This window comes from Chiloscyllium plagiosum, unplaced genomic scaffold, assembly GCF_037043375.1.
Source record: "Chiloscyllium plagiosum isolate Xiang-an unplaced genomic scaffold, Cpla_swu_hap1 HiC_scaffold_33, whole genome shotgun sequence".
In the NCBI taxonomy this organism is placed as follows: Eukaryota; Metazoa; Chordata; class Chondrichthyes; order Orectolobiformes; family Hemiscylliidae; genus Chiloscyllium; species Chiloscyllium plagiosum.
Genome location: NW_028270171.1, coordinates 25,328,913 through 25,347,847, shown reverse-complemented (window position 1 = coordinate 25,347,847; position 18,935 = coordinate 25,328,913). Strand labels below are relative to the sequence as shown.

General features: G+C 41.7%; 1 protein-coding gene across 6 annotated transcripts in view; it reads left to right on the top strand.

The window, feature by feature from the left end:
• LOC122542318 (guanylyl cyclase C-like) overlaps positions 1 to 18,935 on the top strand; it is a 193,643-nt gene that overhangs the window by 51,654 nt on the left and 123,054 nt on the right. For all 6 annotated transcript variants that reach the window (XR_015752575.1, XM_043679963.2, XM_087978379.1 and 3 more), the window contains 3 exons: positions 3,177 to 3,244; positions 7,167 to 7,379; positions 7,736 to 7,857. Coding sequence is in view for 5 of the 6 variants with exons in the window: in XM_043679963.2 (XP_043535898.1) it covers positions 3,177 to 3,244; positions 7,167 to 7,379; positions 7,736 to 7,857 (403 nt within the window). In the remaining variant the exon portion in view is untranslated. The remainder of the gene's footprint in view (positions 1 to 3,176; positions 3,245 to 7,166; positions 7,380 to 7,735; positions 7,858 to 18,935) is intronic.

Below are 18,935 nucleotides of genomic sequence, written 5' to 3'. Positions count from 1 at the left end.
AACCATCTACTATACCACACATTAACACCTCATGAAGGCTTCCCAGTACCATCTTCTCAGCGCATTTCATGCTGGATAACAAATGAAATATCATCAGCATCTCAAGAACAAATAAAATAAATCTTGCCAACCGAAGACTGATTTAATAATGGAGATCAATGCAATCACATTAAATATGCTGATGATCTCCATGGGCACCTAAAGGAGCGAGAGTTGCTGTGATTATGAAACAATAACAAACTTACAGAAATATAGATGCACTGCCTTCTGGAAGACTACCAGATGAAGCAAGTGATAGAATGCCTGTCTCCCATTCCAAATGGGATAGAATTCAGCTAAAGAAAAAGCTTTGCTCTTTTTGAATTACACACGTCTTACAACATAAAAACAGATCATTTGGCCCAATTGCTGGATTGTTGGTGTTTATGCTCCATGCAAACTTCCTCCAAAATGTCTATAGAATTTGTAATCTTTTCATAAGAATATTTGAAAATTACTTTTACGCGTTTACATCAGTTGCAAAGTAAGATTATAAGAAATATTGGTCTATGTGACATAGTGATCCTTGGCCTGGAAGCAGTACCAACAAGAAAGAAGTGAGGACAGAACATAAGAACATAGGAGCAGGAATAGGCTATCTGGCATATTGAGTCTGCTCCATCATACAATAAGATTATGGCTAATTCTTTGATGGACTCAGCTCCACTTACCTGCCTGCTCACCAAAACCCTTCATTGCTGTTCAATAATCTATCTTTACCATAAAAACATTCAATGAGGTAGCCTCGCTGGACAGGGAATTCCACAGATTCACAATCTTAATCTTTTGGGTGAAGAACTTCCTCGACTCAATTCTCAATCTGCTCCCCCTTACTTTGAAACTATGTCCCCAGTTCTAGTTTCACCTGCCAGCTTCTATCTTATCTAGTCCCTTCATAATTTTATATGTTTCTATAAGAATACCCCCATTCTTCTAAACTCCAATGAGTTTAGTCCTAGTCTACTCAATATTTCCTCATAAGCCGACCCTCTCAATTCCAAAATCAACTTTGTGAACCTTCTCTGCACCTATCCAGTGCCGATTCATCTTTTGTCAAGTAATGAGACTAAAACTGTACACGTTCCTGATGAAGGGCTTATGCCCAAAACGTCAATTCTCCTGCTCCTCGGATGCTGCTTGACCTGCTGTGCTTTTCCAGCACCACACTCTCAACAGTACTCCAGGTGTGGCCTCACCAGCACCCTGTACAGCTGCAGTATAACCTCCCTACTTTTAAACTCCATTCCTCCTAACAATGAAGAGCAACATTCAATTTGCTTTCTTAATTATCTGTTGCACCTGCAAACAGATTCATACACAAGGACACCCAGGTTCCTCTGCACAGCAGCATGCTGCAAATTTTCACTATTAATAGTCCATTTTGCTGTTATTCCTACCAAAATAGACGAGTCACATTTACCAACATTATACTCCATCTGCCAGACCCTTGCCCACTCACTTAACCTGTCTGTATCCCTCTGCAGACTTTCAGCGTCCTCGGCACACTTTGCTTTGCCACTCATCTTTGTGTCATCTGTGAATTTTGAAACACTACACTAGGTCCCCAACTCTAAATCAGGCAAGTTGTAAATAATGGCAGTCCCAACACTGATCCCTGAGGCACACTACTAGCCACTGATTGCCAACCAGAAAAACACCAATTATCCCCACTCTTTTCGCTTTCTGCTTGTTAACCAATCTTCTATGCATGCTAATATATTACCGGTAACACCATGCAACTTAATCTTATGCAACAGGTTTTGTGCGGCACCTTGCCGAATGCCTTCTGGAAATCCAGATGCACCACATTCGCCGGTTCCCTGTTGGCCACCACACTCATAATGTCCTTAAAAAAATCCAGTAAGTTAGTTAAACATGACTTGCCATCATGAACCCATGTTGCTTTTGCCCAGTGGGACAAGTTTTATCCAGATGTTTCACTATTTCTTCCTTGATTACAGATTCAAGCATTTTCCCCACTACAGAAATTAAGCTAATGGGCCTATAGTTGCCCACTTTTTGTCTACTCCTTTTTAAAACAATGGTGTCATCTTTGCAAAGTTGCAAAGAAGCAAAGGTGGTTGACACAAAACAGAGGAGTTGAAGGGTGAAGATGATTAGCAACAAATGTAGGCACAAAGGGAAAACAGACAGAAAGGCAACCAAATTCCTCTGAAGAGAAAAATAAAGTTTTCTCATGAACAGTTTTTTTTTCACCTTGGCAGAAAAGAAGACAAAAGGCGACATGCAAGCTTGGTAAGAAGGTCTAAACCATTCAGAAATGGAGTGAATAGCTCAGGGATGCTGGAGAGTTGTGTGTTTTCCCAAAGGTGGACAAATCACGAACTGGGGTGTTATTGGTTGGTCAGTTGAAAAAAAATGTTGGAATGTTTCACCATTAAGACTGTCATGACCTGAAGGAGAGAGGGTTTGCAGAAGTGCGCCTTTCTGATGATAATTATGTCATGTAACTAGAATGTAAAAGCAGTCATCAAATCCGAGATCTGACCTACCTGCTGTGAACACAGAGCAATAAATTGTGAAAGTGTGCAGTCAAATGTTGCCACATTTATGTAGGATGTGACTCAGATGCTATGTACCTGTAGGACCTTTGTTGTATTGACTGTTAAAAGTGAAATTTACCTTTTTATCATACCCTTATTAATTCATGTTCATTTACATTGATTCTGATTTGTTTTCAAGTAGAAGTTACAGAAAGTGAAATATTATTGGTAATTTCTTTGGCGTTAAATTTTAGTTATCTTAGTTTATGGTCCTGCCACAGGCTAATATTTTGTTTTATTAATCTTGCTTCCCCTTCAATGCGCATGTATCATTTATCTAAACTACTCCATATGCAAATAAATTCTATGTTCTCACCATTGCTGGGTGGACATTGAACAAAATGTTGCATTATTCTCAAATTGTTAATAAGTATGATTTCATACTGGGCAGCGGCACCTTGTAAGTTTAACCTTAATTCATTCATAGGATGTAGACATAGGTCTAACCCACTCATGGGATGTAAGTGTAACTGACTGGGTCAGAAATTGGAGTGATGATACAGTGAAAGGATAAAGAGGAGTGTAGAAAGACAACCTCTGATTCTGATTTTCTTTACTTATTTCTGAATCTAGATGGATGGCAAATTGGGTTGTGCAGTTCTGGGTCCAACGTGCACCTATGCAACATTTCAAATTGTCTCGTAAGTTTTTGCTTCCTAATGGTGTGAGTTGGTCTCTGTGTTGAAGTGAAAGATGCGTACCTTGTTGCAGATAATTATAACCATTTATATTCAACTTGAAGGGGGAAAGAGAGAGAGAGAGAGAGAGACATGGATTGTTAATGTGCTATTACAGAATGCAGTCAAAGCACCAAGCCTTTCTTACTGCATAATTAGATTGCAAATTACACCGTCAATTTCACTTCATAGAATGAAAAAGGAGGCAATATGAATCACTGTCAGCCTTTACCACTGAAGGATGCTTTACCACTGAAATAAGTGTAATGTATCGATAGAAAGACAGGGCAGGTGAGAGATCAGAAGCAGAGAAACCTTGGGCAATTCAGAGGCAGCCATGGTGGTGTTCTAAGAACTAAGGTTTTCTGATGAGAACGTAAACCTCTATTCTAGGGGTTAGGGACCTTAATAGGACCTCTAAACCCAAGCAACCCTCCATGCCCCCTCATACCCTCCATGCCCCCTCATACCCTCCATGCCCCCTCATACCCTCCATGCTTTCATCGTCATCGTGCCACTTTATGTCAGTTAAAAAATTCATTACACCTCCATGTCATTGCTCATCTCCTGTGTCACTTTCAAAGTATCTCATGCCATTAATGACACCTCTATAGCCCCTTACCCAGTCTTCACCAAGGACAGACTCAGGAGCCATGTAGAGGTTTAAAAAATGGTTTCTAACATCTACAGTATGCTCAATTTTACACAGTCAATATTGAAAATATCATATTCATGAAACTCAATCAAATACTTGAATCTCCTCAAGAGACTAATCTATTATAAAACCAAAACACTCAATTTACCAACAACAGCCAAACTTTTAATAGGCTCTTAAAATTGTCAATTAAAATATTAAGTCAGTGCCCTCCCCAGCCCTCAGCCTGCTGAGTTAAGTGATTTTGGAACTTTTGAAACTCAGCCAAACATTCACGATTAGTTTAACTGAATAAGTCCTTGTGAAATGTCAACAAATGGAACAACTGATTATCTTTTCAGAAGCTATACTACTTGGCAACCTGTCAATGCACTCCAGCAGTGAGTGTCTTAATTTGGTTCAGTTGACGGATGTAGTCTATTTTTGACATTTTTTGAAGTGCTTGGAATTTAATTAACTTCAGATCATTGCACAGAAACAGATCTTAACCATCCTTCAGGTGTATTCAAGCCTCCTCCATAAATTAATGACATCCACATTGCAGATTAAGACCCTGTAACAGTCGAAATGGGGGTACGTTTGAATTCAGAACTAATTTCAAATTGCTGTATTGAATTTTGGTTTACTACTTGTGTATTTTACATGCTTCCACGTTCTGTCTGCTAGCAAAAGAGGGATCTGCTGGAAATGGAGGTGAGACTTCCATATCTAAGACACCCCCCACCCTTTTTAAAGGCCCGCAAGGACAACTCTGCAGAGATCTAACCTATAGTGTACGAAAGCAAACACATTATGCTATGGCTTGATAAATCACTAGCTATGCCTGAGCTGGGTGTACTGTATTCAGTTTAGGAAGAAATAATTTGCATTTATTCAATAATTTCCTTTCACAACCTCATGATATCCCAAAGGCTTTGGAACTAGCATGGTGGCTCACTGGTTAGCACTGCTGCCTCACAGAGACCTGGATTCGATTCCACCCTTGGGTGGAGTTTACTCGTTCTCTCCGTGTTTGTGTATGTTTCTTCTGGATGCTCTGGCATCCTCCAACGGCCCAAACATGTGCAGATTAGGTGGATTGGCCACGCTAAATTGCCCATAGTGTCATATATGTGCAGGCTGGGTGGGTTAGCCATGGGAAATGCAGGGTTACAGGGATAGGGTAGGGAATCAATCTGGGTGTGATTGTCTTCGGAGGATTGGTGTGGACTTGGTAGGCCAAATGGCCTGCTTCCCACTGTAGGGATTCTGTGATCTTATGAATCAATGTTATTGCTAGGTGGTTCCATACATGCCAATCAGCATTAACCTCCACATGGAGAAGCTACTGCAGTGCACAGACCTTGAAGGTCTGCATTGTGGAATTTAAATAATGCATTTGTTGCTTTAGAGAGGGTGAAGAGATTTGTCGGAATGAAAGCTAAGATTAGGTACTTTAATTATGCTGAGAGACTGGAGAAAAAAAGGCTATTTTAAGTAAAGAGTGAGAATTAGGTGGAAGGAAGATTTAGAAAGCGAATTCCAGAGATTAGGGTGTGGGCAACACATTTGCCAATAATGTTGCAATTGTCACAAAGCTAGTCCCTTTTCTTCTAAAAGCTGTTCCTTGGTTCAAAGAGACTCTGTCCTTAATTATTTTTCAGAGGGGCAATTAACCAGGCCGGGATCCGATTAGTCTGGTTTGGTACAGAGATGAAAAGGATTTTGAGAGGCCTTTTGTTTATATGTAAACAGATGGCACTTCAGGCCAAAGTAGTCATGTTTTAAAAGTGACATGTATAAAGAAAGGAAAGTGGTCAGCTCTTTAGCTGGGCTGAGCAGTTTTAGTTCAGTCTTCAACTAGGAAGTTCAACAGGGAGCTGTGTGGAATCTCTCTCTTTTCTGCCCTTCAACTTCAACCTGTAAGCATGTGTTCCATTTATACTGGGTTTTAAAGGGAGTTTGCTTATTTGGGACTGTTGTGTATATTAGGAACCGCATAATTAAGTCTAGCTGGATAGTTGAGTTCCGTAGGGATTTTGTAACTCTGTTCTTTGTGTCTCATTATATAATATTGTGAATAATTTTTTGTCTGTTTTGAAATCTAGTAGTCAACCTAGGTAACTTAATCAGGTAATTTTCACTGTACGCTTACCGAAACAAATTGCAAAGTTATGGTCTGGGGCTGCCTGCTTAAGAATGTTTTGAGTGGTCTGGTTTAGCCAATAACACAATAGAGTCATAGAGTCATAGAGATGTACAGCATAGAAACAGACCCTTTGGTCCAACCCGCCCATGCCGACTAGATATCCCAACCCAATCTAATCCCACCTGCCAGCACCCAGCCCATATCCCTCCAAACCCTTACTATTCATATACCCATCCAAATGCCTCTTAAATGTTGCAATTGTACAAGCCTCCACCACTTCCTCTGGCAGCTCATTCCATACATGTACCACCCTCTGTGTCAAAAAGTTGCCCTGTAGGTATCTTTTATATCTTTCCCCTCTCACCCTAAACCTATGCCCTCTAGTTCTGGACTCCCCAACCCCAGGGAAAAGACTTTGTCTATGTATCCTATCCATGCCTCTCATAATTTTGTAAACCTCTCTAAAGGTCACTCCTCAGCCTCTGGCGCTCCAGGGAAAACAGCCCCAGCCTGTTCAGCTTCTCCCTATAGTTCAAATCCTCTAACCCTGGCAACATCCTTATAAATCTTTTCTGAACCCTTTCAAGTTTCACAACATCTTTTTGATAAGAAGGAGACCAGAATTGCACACAATATTTCAACAGTGGTCTAACCAATGTCCTGTACAGCTGCAACATGACCTCCCAACTCCTGTACTCAATACTCTGACCAATAAAGGAAAGCATACCAAACGCCTTCTTCGCTATCCTATCTAACTGCGACTCCACTTTCAAGGAGCTATGAACCTGCACTCCAAGGTCTCTTTGTTCAGCAACACTCCCTAGGACCTTCCCATTAAGTGTATAAGTCCTGTTAAGATTTGCTTTCCCAAAATGCAGCACCTCGCATTTATCTGAATTAAACTCCATCTGTCAATTCTCAGCCCATTGGCCCATCTGGTCAAGATCCTGTTGTAAATCCTGTTGTAAAAATCATGATGTGAAAGAGGTCAGATTTTTAAAAAAGCAAGGAGATGGAAATGATCAAAACAAACAAAGGATGTAGCAAGTAATAGAAGATATGAAATAAATAATAATATATTCACAAACTATTTTCTTGAACAGACTGGAAACGTATTTGCAAGTCCCCATTGTATCTGCTGGAAGCTTTGGTTTATCCTGTGATAAGAAACCCAATGTGACTCGGATCCTGCCAACAGCTAGGAAACTCACTGATTTTTTTGTGATGTTCTGGCAATATAAGAGTAACATAAAGCCAAAGAAATGGGATTCAACGTATTTTTACAAGAAAAATGAGACCACAGAATCCTGTTACTGGTGGGTGCCTTTTATGCTTTCTACCTCTGATTAAGATCAATGCTGTCTCCCTGCCACTCATGCATCTCTTCAAATTGATCTCAACTCCAGACTGAGATTTCAAATTTGACACAATCTCATTCCCAGAGTCAAGTAGCTTCTGTCTCTAATTGCAGATAACTGTATTTTCTTTATTGAATTGAAGAAATATGGACCTATTTGTATCTGTGGTCCATTGGGTTCAGTTTTGGTCCCCAGTTACTTTGGTTAAACTACACTGTGCTCTATTCTGCTTTCCTTATGATGCGAGTAAAATTTAATTCTTTTTTACAGGATGTAGTCTAACCTTCTTTCTAACTCAGTTTCTATGATTTTAGGTACATTAATGGTTTGGAAGCTGGGTCAGCTGAATTCTCTTCGATTTTAGACATTAAAGAAATCATCCGTGATCCAATGAAATTCAAACAGATAGTGAACAACTCTGACAGGAAAAGTAATGGTGAGAATCTACACTCTGCTTCATGTGCTGTCTTATCAGGTGTTGCAGGTGTTAGAAAATAGAAAATGTATTAAAAAATCATCTGTCATGTAGTATCTCCATGTGGTTTTTCACCTATTTTCTTTTCTATTCTTTTTATGAAAACAGTCATCTCAATACCCCACCCATGGAACGAAAATCATTCCAGAAAACGTAAAAAACATTTAGCTAATTAAGGCTATTCAAAATCTTACATTTCTCACCATGTTCCTCAAAGTTATCTATCTTCTTACAACATGTTTCTTACAAGTAAGAATATATATCTTACGCTGCCACCCTTATTTCTACCTCAGGGATTTTTTTTTCTATTCAAAACTCCCAGGCGTATCTGAAGTGAATTGCTTCTCATTGATAATATCAGCAAGCCCTGAGCCAAAGAAAAATCAGGGAATTGTCTTACAGAATAGAATAGAATCCCTACAGTGTTGGAACAGGTCCTTCAGCCCAACAAGTCCACACCGATCTTCTGAAGTGTAACCCACTCAGACCAATTCTCCCTACCTTATATTTACCCTTGACTAATGCACCTAACCTACACATCCCTAAACTCTATGGGAATTTAGCATGGCCAATTCACCTAACCTGCACATCTTTGGACTATGGAAGAATACCAGAGCACCCAAAGGAAACCCATGCAGGCACAGGGAGAATGTACAAACTCCACACAGACTTGTTTTTAAATTCAAACTCCCAGGCTTATCTGAAGTGAATTGCTTCACATTATTATCTTCTTGAGGCTCAATCTGAGCTGTCAATTCTGTGCAATGACCTGATGTGGCAGCATGGTGGCTCAGTGATTAGTGTGACCTGCCTCACAGCCCCTAGGTTCGATCACAGCCTTGGGTGACTGTCCGTGTGGAGTTTGTAAATTCTCCCTATGCCTGTGTGGGTTTCCTCTGGGTGCTCTGGTTTCATCTCATAGTCCAAAGGTGTGCAGGTTAGGTGAATTGGCCATGGGAAGTTGCCCATAGTGTTCAGAGATGTGTAAGTTAGGTGCAGGGGTAAATATAGGGTAGGGAGAATGGATCTGAGTGGGTTAGTCTTTCGAGGGGTTGGTGTGGACTTGATGGGCTGAAGGGCCTGTTTCCACACTGTAGGGATTCTATTCTATAAGACAACTCCCTGATCTTTCTTTGGCTCAGGGCTTGCTGATATTATCAATTTCCATCACCCCCATGGCACACTCATTCTCTCACCCTTCTTGACTTTCAAGACACAATTGTCCATTTACTTCATCCATCTCCTTGGTTCACCGGCATATATTAGAGTCATAGAGATATACAGCACAGAACCAGACCTTTTGGTCCAATCCATGTCTATCAGATACCCTAAATATATCTAGTCCCATTAAGAGTCATAGAATCATAGAGATGTACAGCACGGAAACAGACCTTTTGGTCCAACTTGTCCATGCTGACCAGATATCCCAACCCAATCTGGTCCCACCTGCCAGCACCCGGCCCAAATATCCCTCCAAATTCTTCCTCTTCATTTCCCATCTAGATGCCTTTTAAATGTTGCAATTGTACCAGCCTCCACCACTTCCTCTGGAAGCTCATTCCACACATGTACCACCCTCTGAGTGAAAAGGTTGCCCCTTAGGTCTCTTTTATATCTTTCCCCTCTCACTCTAAATATGCCCTCTAGTTCTGGACTCCCCCACCCCAGGGAAAAGTCTTCTACCTTTGAGCCAGTTCTGTATCCAAATGGCTAGTACTCCCTGTATTCCGTGAGATCTAACCTTGCTAATCAGTCTCCCATGGGGAACCTTGTCAAATGCCTTACTGAAGTCCATATAGATCTCATCTACCACGCTGCCCTTATCAATCCTCTTCATTAGTTATTCAAAAAACTCAATCAAGTTTGTGAGACATGATTTCCCACACATAAAGCCATGTTGACTATTCCTAATCAGTCCCTGCCTTTCCAAATACATACACATTCTGTCTCTCAGGATTCCCTCCAACAACTTGCCCACCACTGACATCAGGCTCACTGGTCTATAGTTCCCTGGCTTGTCCTTACCACCTTTCTTAAACAGTGGCACCACGTTTGCCAACCTCCAGTCTTCTGGCACCTCACCTGTGACTATCGATGATACAAATATCTCAGCAAGAGGCCCCTCAATCTCTTCCCTAGCTTCCCACAGAGTCTTAGGGTACACCTGATCAAGTCCTGGGCATGTATCCACTTTTACGTGCTTCAAGACATCCAGCACTTCCTCCTCTGTAATATGGACATTTTTCAAGATGTGACCATCTATTTCCCTACCTTCTATATTTTCCATCTCCTTTCCACAGTAAATACTGATGCAAAACACTCGTTTGATATCTGCCCCATCTCCTGCGGCTCCACACAAAGGCCTCCTTGCTGATCTTTGAGGGGCCCTATTCTCTCCCTAGTTACCCTTTTGTCCTTAATGTATTTGTAAAAACCCTTTGTATTCTCCTTACCTCTATTTGCCAAAGCTATCTCATGTCCCTTTTTTGCCCTCCTGATTTCTGTCTTAAGTATACTCCTACTGCCTTTATAGCCTTTTAAGGATTTGCTTGATCTATCCTGTCTGTACCCGACATATGCTTTCTTCTTTTTCTTAACCAAACCCTCAATTTCTTTAGTCATCCAGCATTCCCTATACCTACCAGCCTTTTCTTTCACCCTGACAGGAATATACTTTCTCTGGGTTCTTGTTATCTCATTTCTGAATACTTCCCATTTTCCAGCTGTTCCTTTACCTGCGAACATCTGCGCCAATCAGCTTTTGAAAGTTCTTACCTAATACCGTCAAAATTGGCCTTTTTCCAATTTAGAACTTTAAATTTTAGATCTGGTCTATCCTTTTCCATCACTATTTTAAAACTAATAGAATTATGGTCGCTGGCCCCAAAGTGCTCCCCCACTGATACCTCAGTCACATGCCCTGCCTTACTTCCCAAGAGTAGGCCAAGTTTTGCATCTTCTCTAGTATGTACATCCACATACTGAATCAGAAATTTTCTTGTACACACTTAACAAATTACCCTTCATCTAAACCCTTAACACTATGGCAGTCCCAGTCTATGTTGGGAAAGTTAAAATCCCCGACCATAACCACCCTATTACTCTTACAGATAACTGAGATCTCCTTACAAATTTGTTTCTCAATTCCCCTCTGACTATTAGGAGGTCTCTCATACAATCCCAATAAGATGATCTTCCCTTTCTTATTTCTCAGTTCCACCCAAATAACTTCCCTGGATGTATTTTCAGGAATATCCTCCCTCAGTACAGCTGTAATGCTATCCCTTATCAAAAATGCCACTCCTCTTCCTCTCTTGCCTCCCTTTCTGTCCTTCCTGTAGCATTTGTATCCTGGAACATTAAGCTGCCAGTCCTGCCCATCCCTGAGCCATGTTTCTGTAATTGCTATGATATCCCAGTCCCATGTTCCTAATCATGCCCTGAGTTCATCTGCCTTCCCTGTTAGGCCTCTTGCATCGAAATAAATGCAGTTGAATTTATCAGTCCTACCTTGTTCTCTGCTTTGTCCCTGCCTACTCTGACTATTTGTCTTGCCTTTGTTCTCATATTGTACCAGTCTCATATTGAAATCTTTCCTCACTATCTCCCTGGGTCCCAGCCCCCATGTTACTAGTTTAAATCCTCCTGAGCAGCTCAAGCAAATCTCCCTGCCAGTTTATTAGTCCCCTTCCAATTTAGGAGCAATCCATCCTTCTTGTACAGGTCACTTCTACCCCAAAACAGCTTCCAATGATCCAAAAATGTGAATCCTTCTCCCGTATACCAGCTCCTCAGCCATGCATTCATCTGCTCTATCCTCCTATTCCTGCCCTCACTAGCTCATAGCACTGGGAGTAATCCAGATATTACTACTCTCGAGGACCTCCTTTTTAAATTTCTGACTAACTCTCTGTAATCTCCCTTCAGAATCTCAACCTTTTCTCTTCCTATGTCATTGGTTCTAATGTGTACAATGACCTCCTGCTGGTCCCTCCCCCCCTTGAGAACATTCTGCACCCTCTCTGAGACAACACACCATTCTGATTTTTCGCTGCTGGCCACAGAAACATCTGTCTGTACCTCGGACTAGAGAGTCCCCAAACACAATTGATCTCTTGGAGGCCGACGTACCCCTCATTACATTAGAGCCAGTCTCAATACCAGAAACCTGGCTGTTCATGCTATGTACCCCTGAGTGTCCATCACCCCCTACCTTTTCCAAAACAGCATATTTGTTTGATATGAGGATACTCACAAAAGACTCCTGCACCACCTGCCTACCTCTCTTATCTTTCCTGGAGTTAACCCATTTATGTGACTGTATCTGAGGCTTACCCTCTTCCTATAACTGCCATCCATCACATCCCCTTGCTCTTGTAAATTCCTCATTTCCTCTACCTACCTGTTCAACCGATCCATTCGATCTGATAGGATTCGCAACCAACGACATTTATCAGTAACCCGTAAACTCTACCTAAACACCCACATCCGACAAGAAGAGCATATCACTCTGGTAAAGGCCATTTTTGCTTCTTTCAATCTACAGACCCAGAAAATAGCACTGTCTTATTCCTCTACAAAACACTGCTCCAGGTGAAATTAATACTTATGGCTTATATTTTAAGTTTAATCAAGAGACATAGCTCAATAAAACATATAATCAAAAAGAAACCCACTCTTCTCACTTATTTTAAGGCCGCACTTAAAAGCCACTTATCTCTCTGTGCTGTGACTTTTCCCAAACAGGTTCCTCCAAGATCAGTTGTGAATTGCACTATTTTTTTAATTTTCCCAGATGCACTCTGATGTCCAGCGATACATGGATTCAACAGCAAACTCTGTCAGTTAGCAGTGCGGATCCTGTCTGTCTCTCTCTCTCCCCTGCACTGTCCTCACCATGTGCTTCCGGCGTCTGTTCTTCTCCCTTTTAGAACTGCTGTTGTTTTGACTTTTTTTTCCCAAAGTTCCAAAACAATGCAACAGTATATAAAACAGTAACTGCTACTGCTCCTGGAATTCGAGGAAATCACCTCCAGCACCTAAAATACCTCAAAAAAGGAGCAGCTATTACAGCCAGAAATTTTTCCCATCCTCCATCTTGGGTTACCCAGAATCATTATCCCATATCACAACGCTTCCTATTCCTATACCCATCCAGATGCCTTTTAATTGTACCAGCCTTCGCCACTTCTTCTGGAACCTCATTCCATACATGGAACCACTCTCTGTGTGAAAGAGTTGCCCCTTAGATCCCTTATAAATCTTTTTCCTCTCACCTTAAATGTATGCTGTCTAGTTTTGGACTCACCCACCTGGGGAAAAGACCTTGTCTATTACTCCATTACCTATTACCCCCTCCATGCCCCTCATGATTTTAGAAACGTCTATAAACTCACCCCTCAGCTTTTGACATTCTGTGGAAAATTAGCCACAGTCTATTCAGTCTCTCCCTATAGCTCAAATCCTCCAACCCTGGCAACATCCTTGTAAATCTTTTCTGAACCCTTTCAAGTTTCACAACATCCTTCCTGTAGCAGGGAGACCAGGACTGCATGCAATATTCCAATAGTGGCCCAACCAATGTCGTGAACAGGCCCAACGTGGCATCCCAACTCCGAGAGTCAATGCATCGACCAATAAAGGCAGGCATAACAAATGCCTTCCTCACTATCCTATCTATCTGTGACTGCACTTTCAAGGAACTATGAATATGCACTCCAGTGTTTCTTTGTTCAGCAACACTCCACAGGACCTTACCAGTAAGTCCTGGCTCTGATTTCCCTTTCCAAAATGCAGCACCTTACATTTATCTAAATTAAATCCATCTGTCATTCCTCAGCCCACTGGCCCATCTGAACAAGGTCCTGCTGTACTCTGAGGTAACCTTCTTTGCTGTCCACTACACCTTCAATTTTGGTGTCATCTGCAAACTTGCAAACCATACCTCTTATGTTCACACCAAATCATTTATATAAATGACAAAAAGCCGTCATTCTTGTCTGTCCCAATAAAGCCAATATATTTCATCCAGTGACTTTCCTCCCATTCTGTACTGACACCTTCAGTGTGCTCCGAGATGACATTCTTGACTCCCTGCTTATTCACATGTCAATATTTTCTTTATATAAAAGTGAAACATTGTAAAAAAAAACATGGACCGAAGGAGAAGCTCAGCAGATCTGGCAGCATCGGTGGAGAGAAAACAGTTATTGTTTCACATAGAATCATAAAGTTGTACAACACAGAAACAGACCTCGATCCAACTCATCCATGCCCACCTAAATTCATCTAGTCCCATTCACCAACATTTGGCCCATAATCCTCTAAATCCTTCCTATTTATGTGCCCTTCCAGGCACCTTTTAAAAGTTGTAATTAAACCTAACTCCACCATTTCCTCTGGAAGCTCATTCCAAACATGCACATGCATGAAACACTTGGCCCATAGCTCCATTTTATATATTTCCCCTTTCACCTTAAATCTGTGCCTTCTAGTTTTAGACTCCCCTACCCTGGAAAAACACCTTGACTATGCACCCTATCCAAGCCCCTCATGACCTTATAAAACTTTATAAGATCATTCATTAATCTCCAATGTTCCAGCGAAAATAGCCTCAGTCTATCCAGCATCCCCTAGAGCTCAAACCCTCCAAACCTAGCAACCTCCTTGTAAATCTTTATGGACCCTTTCAAATTTAACAACATCTTTCCTGTAGCAGGAAGACCCAAACTGGATGCAATATTCCAAAAGTGGCCTAATCGATGTCCTGGACAGTCAAAACATGACATCCCAACTCTATACTCAATGCACTGACTTATACACAAGATAAGTGTACCAAATACCTTCTTCACTATCCTGTCTACCTGCGACTTCATTTTCAAGGAACTATGAACCTACACCCAGTGACACTTCTTCACAACATACTTTCTTTATAAAATATTACAAATCCTGGGGATCTGAAATAAATACTGAACTGCTGCAGAAGTTCAGCAGGTCTGGCAGCATCTGTGGAGAGAGAAACTGAATTAACATTTCAAGCTCAATATTGTTGTTCTTCTGTTTTGTTCTTCAGAGACGCTGCCAAACCCATTGAGTTCCACTAGCATTTTCTGTTCTGCATATCATTATCTATGAGCATGGGGCCCAGTTTCATTTCATTTGATAACGTCCAACATTCCTTCTCTGCCCCATCCTAGATTCCATGGCTATTACTGATGGAGGTCAAGAATGAGTCAAACTACTGATAGATCAACATCGCTTTTGTTTATTCATTTTTGGCATGCGTGCAGCATTTATTATTATCTTTAATTGTTCAAGGGTAGTTGAGAGTCAACCACATTATTGTGAGTCGGACCAGGTAAGGATGGCATTTCTTTCCAAATGGCATTAGTGAACCAGATTGGTTTTTCCAACAATCAGCAACCATTTCATGGTCACCATTGAATTCAAATTCCACCCTCTACCATGGCAGGATTCAAACATCGGACCCCAGAACCTTCCTTGGACTTCTGGATTAATAGTTATTGATAATACCACTATTCCATTGCTTCCCACTGGAACTGAAACTTTCTTATGGAGCTCCTGACAGAAAATGCAAAGTTGAGGCCAAGAATCCATTCCTTGATGCCAGGTTATCTGGTGGGTCTGAATCTGTTGTTGTCTTTGCACTGAGCTTAGAGCACCACACCAAGTTCATCTTCCTGTACAACTGTAGTGATTGTAACAAGGTCAGCCAAGTGGACCTTACATAATAGTGGTAGGCATCACAGAGACGTGGTTGCAGGGGGTCAGGACTGGCAGTTAAACATCCAAGGATTTTCAACTTGTCGAAAAGACAGGGAGGCGGGCAGAGGGGGCTGGGTTGCCTTGTTAGTTAAGAACAAAATTAAATCAATGGCACTGAATGACATAGCGTCCGATGATGTGGAGTCTGTGTGGGTGGAATTGAGAAACCACAAAGGCAAAAAAACCATAATGGGAGTTATGTACAGACCTCCTAACAGAGGTCAGGACCAGCGGCGCAACATGTATCGGGAAATAGAGAAGGCATGTCAGAAAAGCAAGGTCACGGTGATCATGGGAGGCTTCAATATGCAGGTGGACTGGGTAAATAATGTTGCCAGTGGATCCAAAGAAAGGGAATTCATGGAATGCTTACAGGATGGCTTTTTGGAACAGCTTGTCATGGAGCCCACAAGGGAGCAGGCTATTCTGGACCTAGTGCTATGTAATGAACCAGACTTTATAAAAAATCTTAAAGTCAGGGAACACTTAGGAAGCAGCAATCATAATATGGTAGAGTTCAGTCTGCAGTTTGAAAGAGAGAAGGCAAAATCGGATGTAATGGTGTTACAGCTAAATAAAGGTAATTATGAGGGCATGAGAGAGGAACTGACGAACATAGACTGGAAGCAGAGCCTAGCAGGGAAGACAGTAGAGCAAAAATGGCAGGAGTTTGTGAGTATAATTGAGGACACTGTACAGAGGTTCATCCCCAAGAAAAGAAAGATTATCCGGGGAGGGATTAGACAGCCATGGCTGACAAAGGAAGTCAGGAAATGTATTAAAGAGAAAGAGAGATCCTATAAAGTGGCCAAGAGCACAGGGAAATCAGAAGATTGGGAAGGCTATAAAAAAACAAACAGAGGATAACAAAGAGAGAAATACATGAAGGAGAGGATCAAATATGAAGGTAGGCTAGCCAGTAATATTAGAAATGATTGTTAAAGTTTCTTTCAATACATAAGAAACAAACGACAGGCAAAAGTAGACATTGGGCCACTTCAAACTGATGCTGGAAGCCTAGTGATGGAAGATAAGGAAATAGCAGGAGAACTTAATAAATACTTTGCGCCAGTCTTCACAGTGGAAGACATGAGTAATATCCCAACAATTAAAGGGAGTCAGGGGGCTGAGTTGAGTATGGTTGCCATTACAAAAGAGAAAGTGCTAGAAAAGTTAAAAGGTCTTAAAATTGATAAATCTCCTGGCCCCGAGGGGCTACATCCTAGAGTTCTGAGGGAGGTGGCTGAGGAAATAGCGGTTGGTTGAGATCTTTCAAAAGTCACTGGAGTCAGGGAAAGTCCCGGATGATTGGAAGATCGCTGTTGTAACCCCCTTGTTCAAGAAAGGATCAAGACATAAGATGGAAAATTATAGGCCAATTAGCCTAACCTCGGTTGTTGGTAAAATTCTAGAATCCATCATTAAGGATGAGGTTTCTAAATTCTTGGAAGAGCCGGGTTGGATTAGAACAAGTCAACATGGATTTAGTAAGGGGAGGTCGTGCCTGACAAACCTGTTGGAATTCTTTGAAGAGGTGACAAGTAGGTTAGACCAGGGAAACCCAGTGGATGTGGTTTATCTAGACTTCCAACAGGCCTTTGATAAGGTGCCACACGGGAGGTTGCTGAGTAAGGTGAGGGCCCATGGTGTTTGAGGTGAGCTACTAGTATGGATTGAGGATTGGCTGTCTGACAGAGGCAGAGAGTTGGGATAAAAGGTTCTTTTTCGGAATGGCAGCCAGTGACCAGTGGTGTCCCGCAGGGTTCGGTATTGGGGCCGCAGCTGTTCACATTATATATTAATGATCTGGATGAAGGGACTGGGGGCATTCTAGCTAAGTTTGCCAATGATACAAAGTTAGGTGGACAGGCAGGTAGTACTGAGGAAGTGGGGAGGCTGCAGAAGGATCTAGACAGTTTGGAAGAGTGGTCCAGGAAATGGCTGATGGAATTCAATGTGAGCAAATGCGAGGTCTTGCACTTTGGAAAAAAGAATACAAGCATGGACTACTTTCTAAACAGTGAGAAAATTCATAAAGCCAAAGTACAGAGGGATCTGGAAGTGCTAGTCGAGGATTCTCTAAAGGTAAACATGCAAGTTGAGTCCGTGATTAAGAAAGCGAATGCAACGTTGTCATTTATCTCAAGAGGGTTGGAATATAAAAGCACCGTTATGCTACTGAGACTTTATAAAGCCCTGGTTAGGCCCCATTTGGAGTAGTGTATCCAGTTTTGGTCCCCACACCTCAGGAAGGACATATTGGCACTGGAGCGTGTCCAGCAGAGATTCACACGGATGATCCCTGGAATGGTAGATCTAACATACGAGGAACGGCTGAGGATCCTGGGATTGTATTCATTGGAGTTTAGAAGATTAAGGGGAGATCTAATAGAAACTTACAAGATAATACATGGCATGGAAAGGGTGGACGCTAGAAAATTGTTTCCGTTAGGCGAGGAGACTAGGACCCGTGGACACAGCCTTAGAATTAGAGGGGGTAAATTCAGAACAGAAATGCGGAGACATTTCTTCAGCCAGAGAGTGGTGGGCCAGTGGAATTCATTGCTGCAGAGTGCAGTGGAGGCCGGGACGCTAAATGTCTTCAAGGCAGAGATTGATAAATTCTTGATGTCACAAGGAATTAAGGGCTATCGGGAGAATGCGGGTAAGTGGAGTTGAAATGCCCATCAGCCATGATTGAATGGCGGAGTGGACTCATTGGGCCAAATGGCCTTACTTCCACTCCTATTTCTTATGGTCTTATGGTCTTAATATGAGTTCTCTGACTTAGGCTAACAGATAAGAATAGGAGTGTCAGACATGTTGCTCACTCAGCTGGCTCTGAGGGAGCTGGATCAGTGTCAAGGACTCTCCACATATAAATAAAGGATGACTTGCTGATAGGATACTGGAATGGTGACAAGAGAAAAGCACACTCCTGAAGAAATTTGCTCACAACAGTTGTCTTTGAGTTGGGGTAAGCATTTCTTCAGGATTCGGAAGCCATTGTAGTTGCAACTGGTATGCAGACTTGAAAGGAAGAGTCCCACTCGACCTAAATTGAGTAAGAGAACTATGAGCTTGGTATCCAGAGAGTGCACACCCTGGAAAATCCATCTACATCTGGTTTGGGACAGCTGAATTGCTTAGCAACAGCCAAGTCAGAACCTATCAAAATAAGTATCTAGTTAAATAGTCACCCAGTTCTGATGGAGGTCAATACTGGTCAATACCTAACTTTGTATCATTGGCAG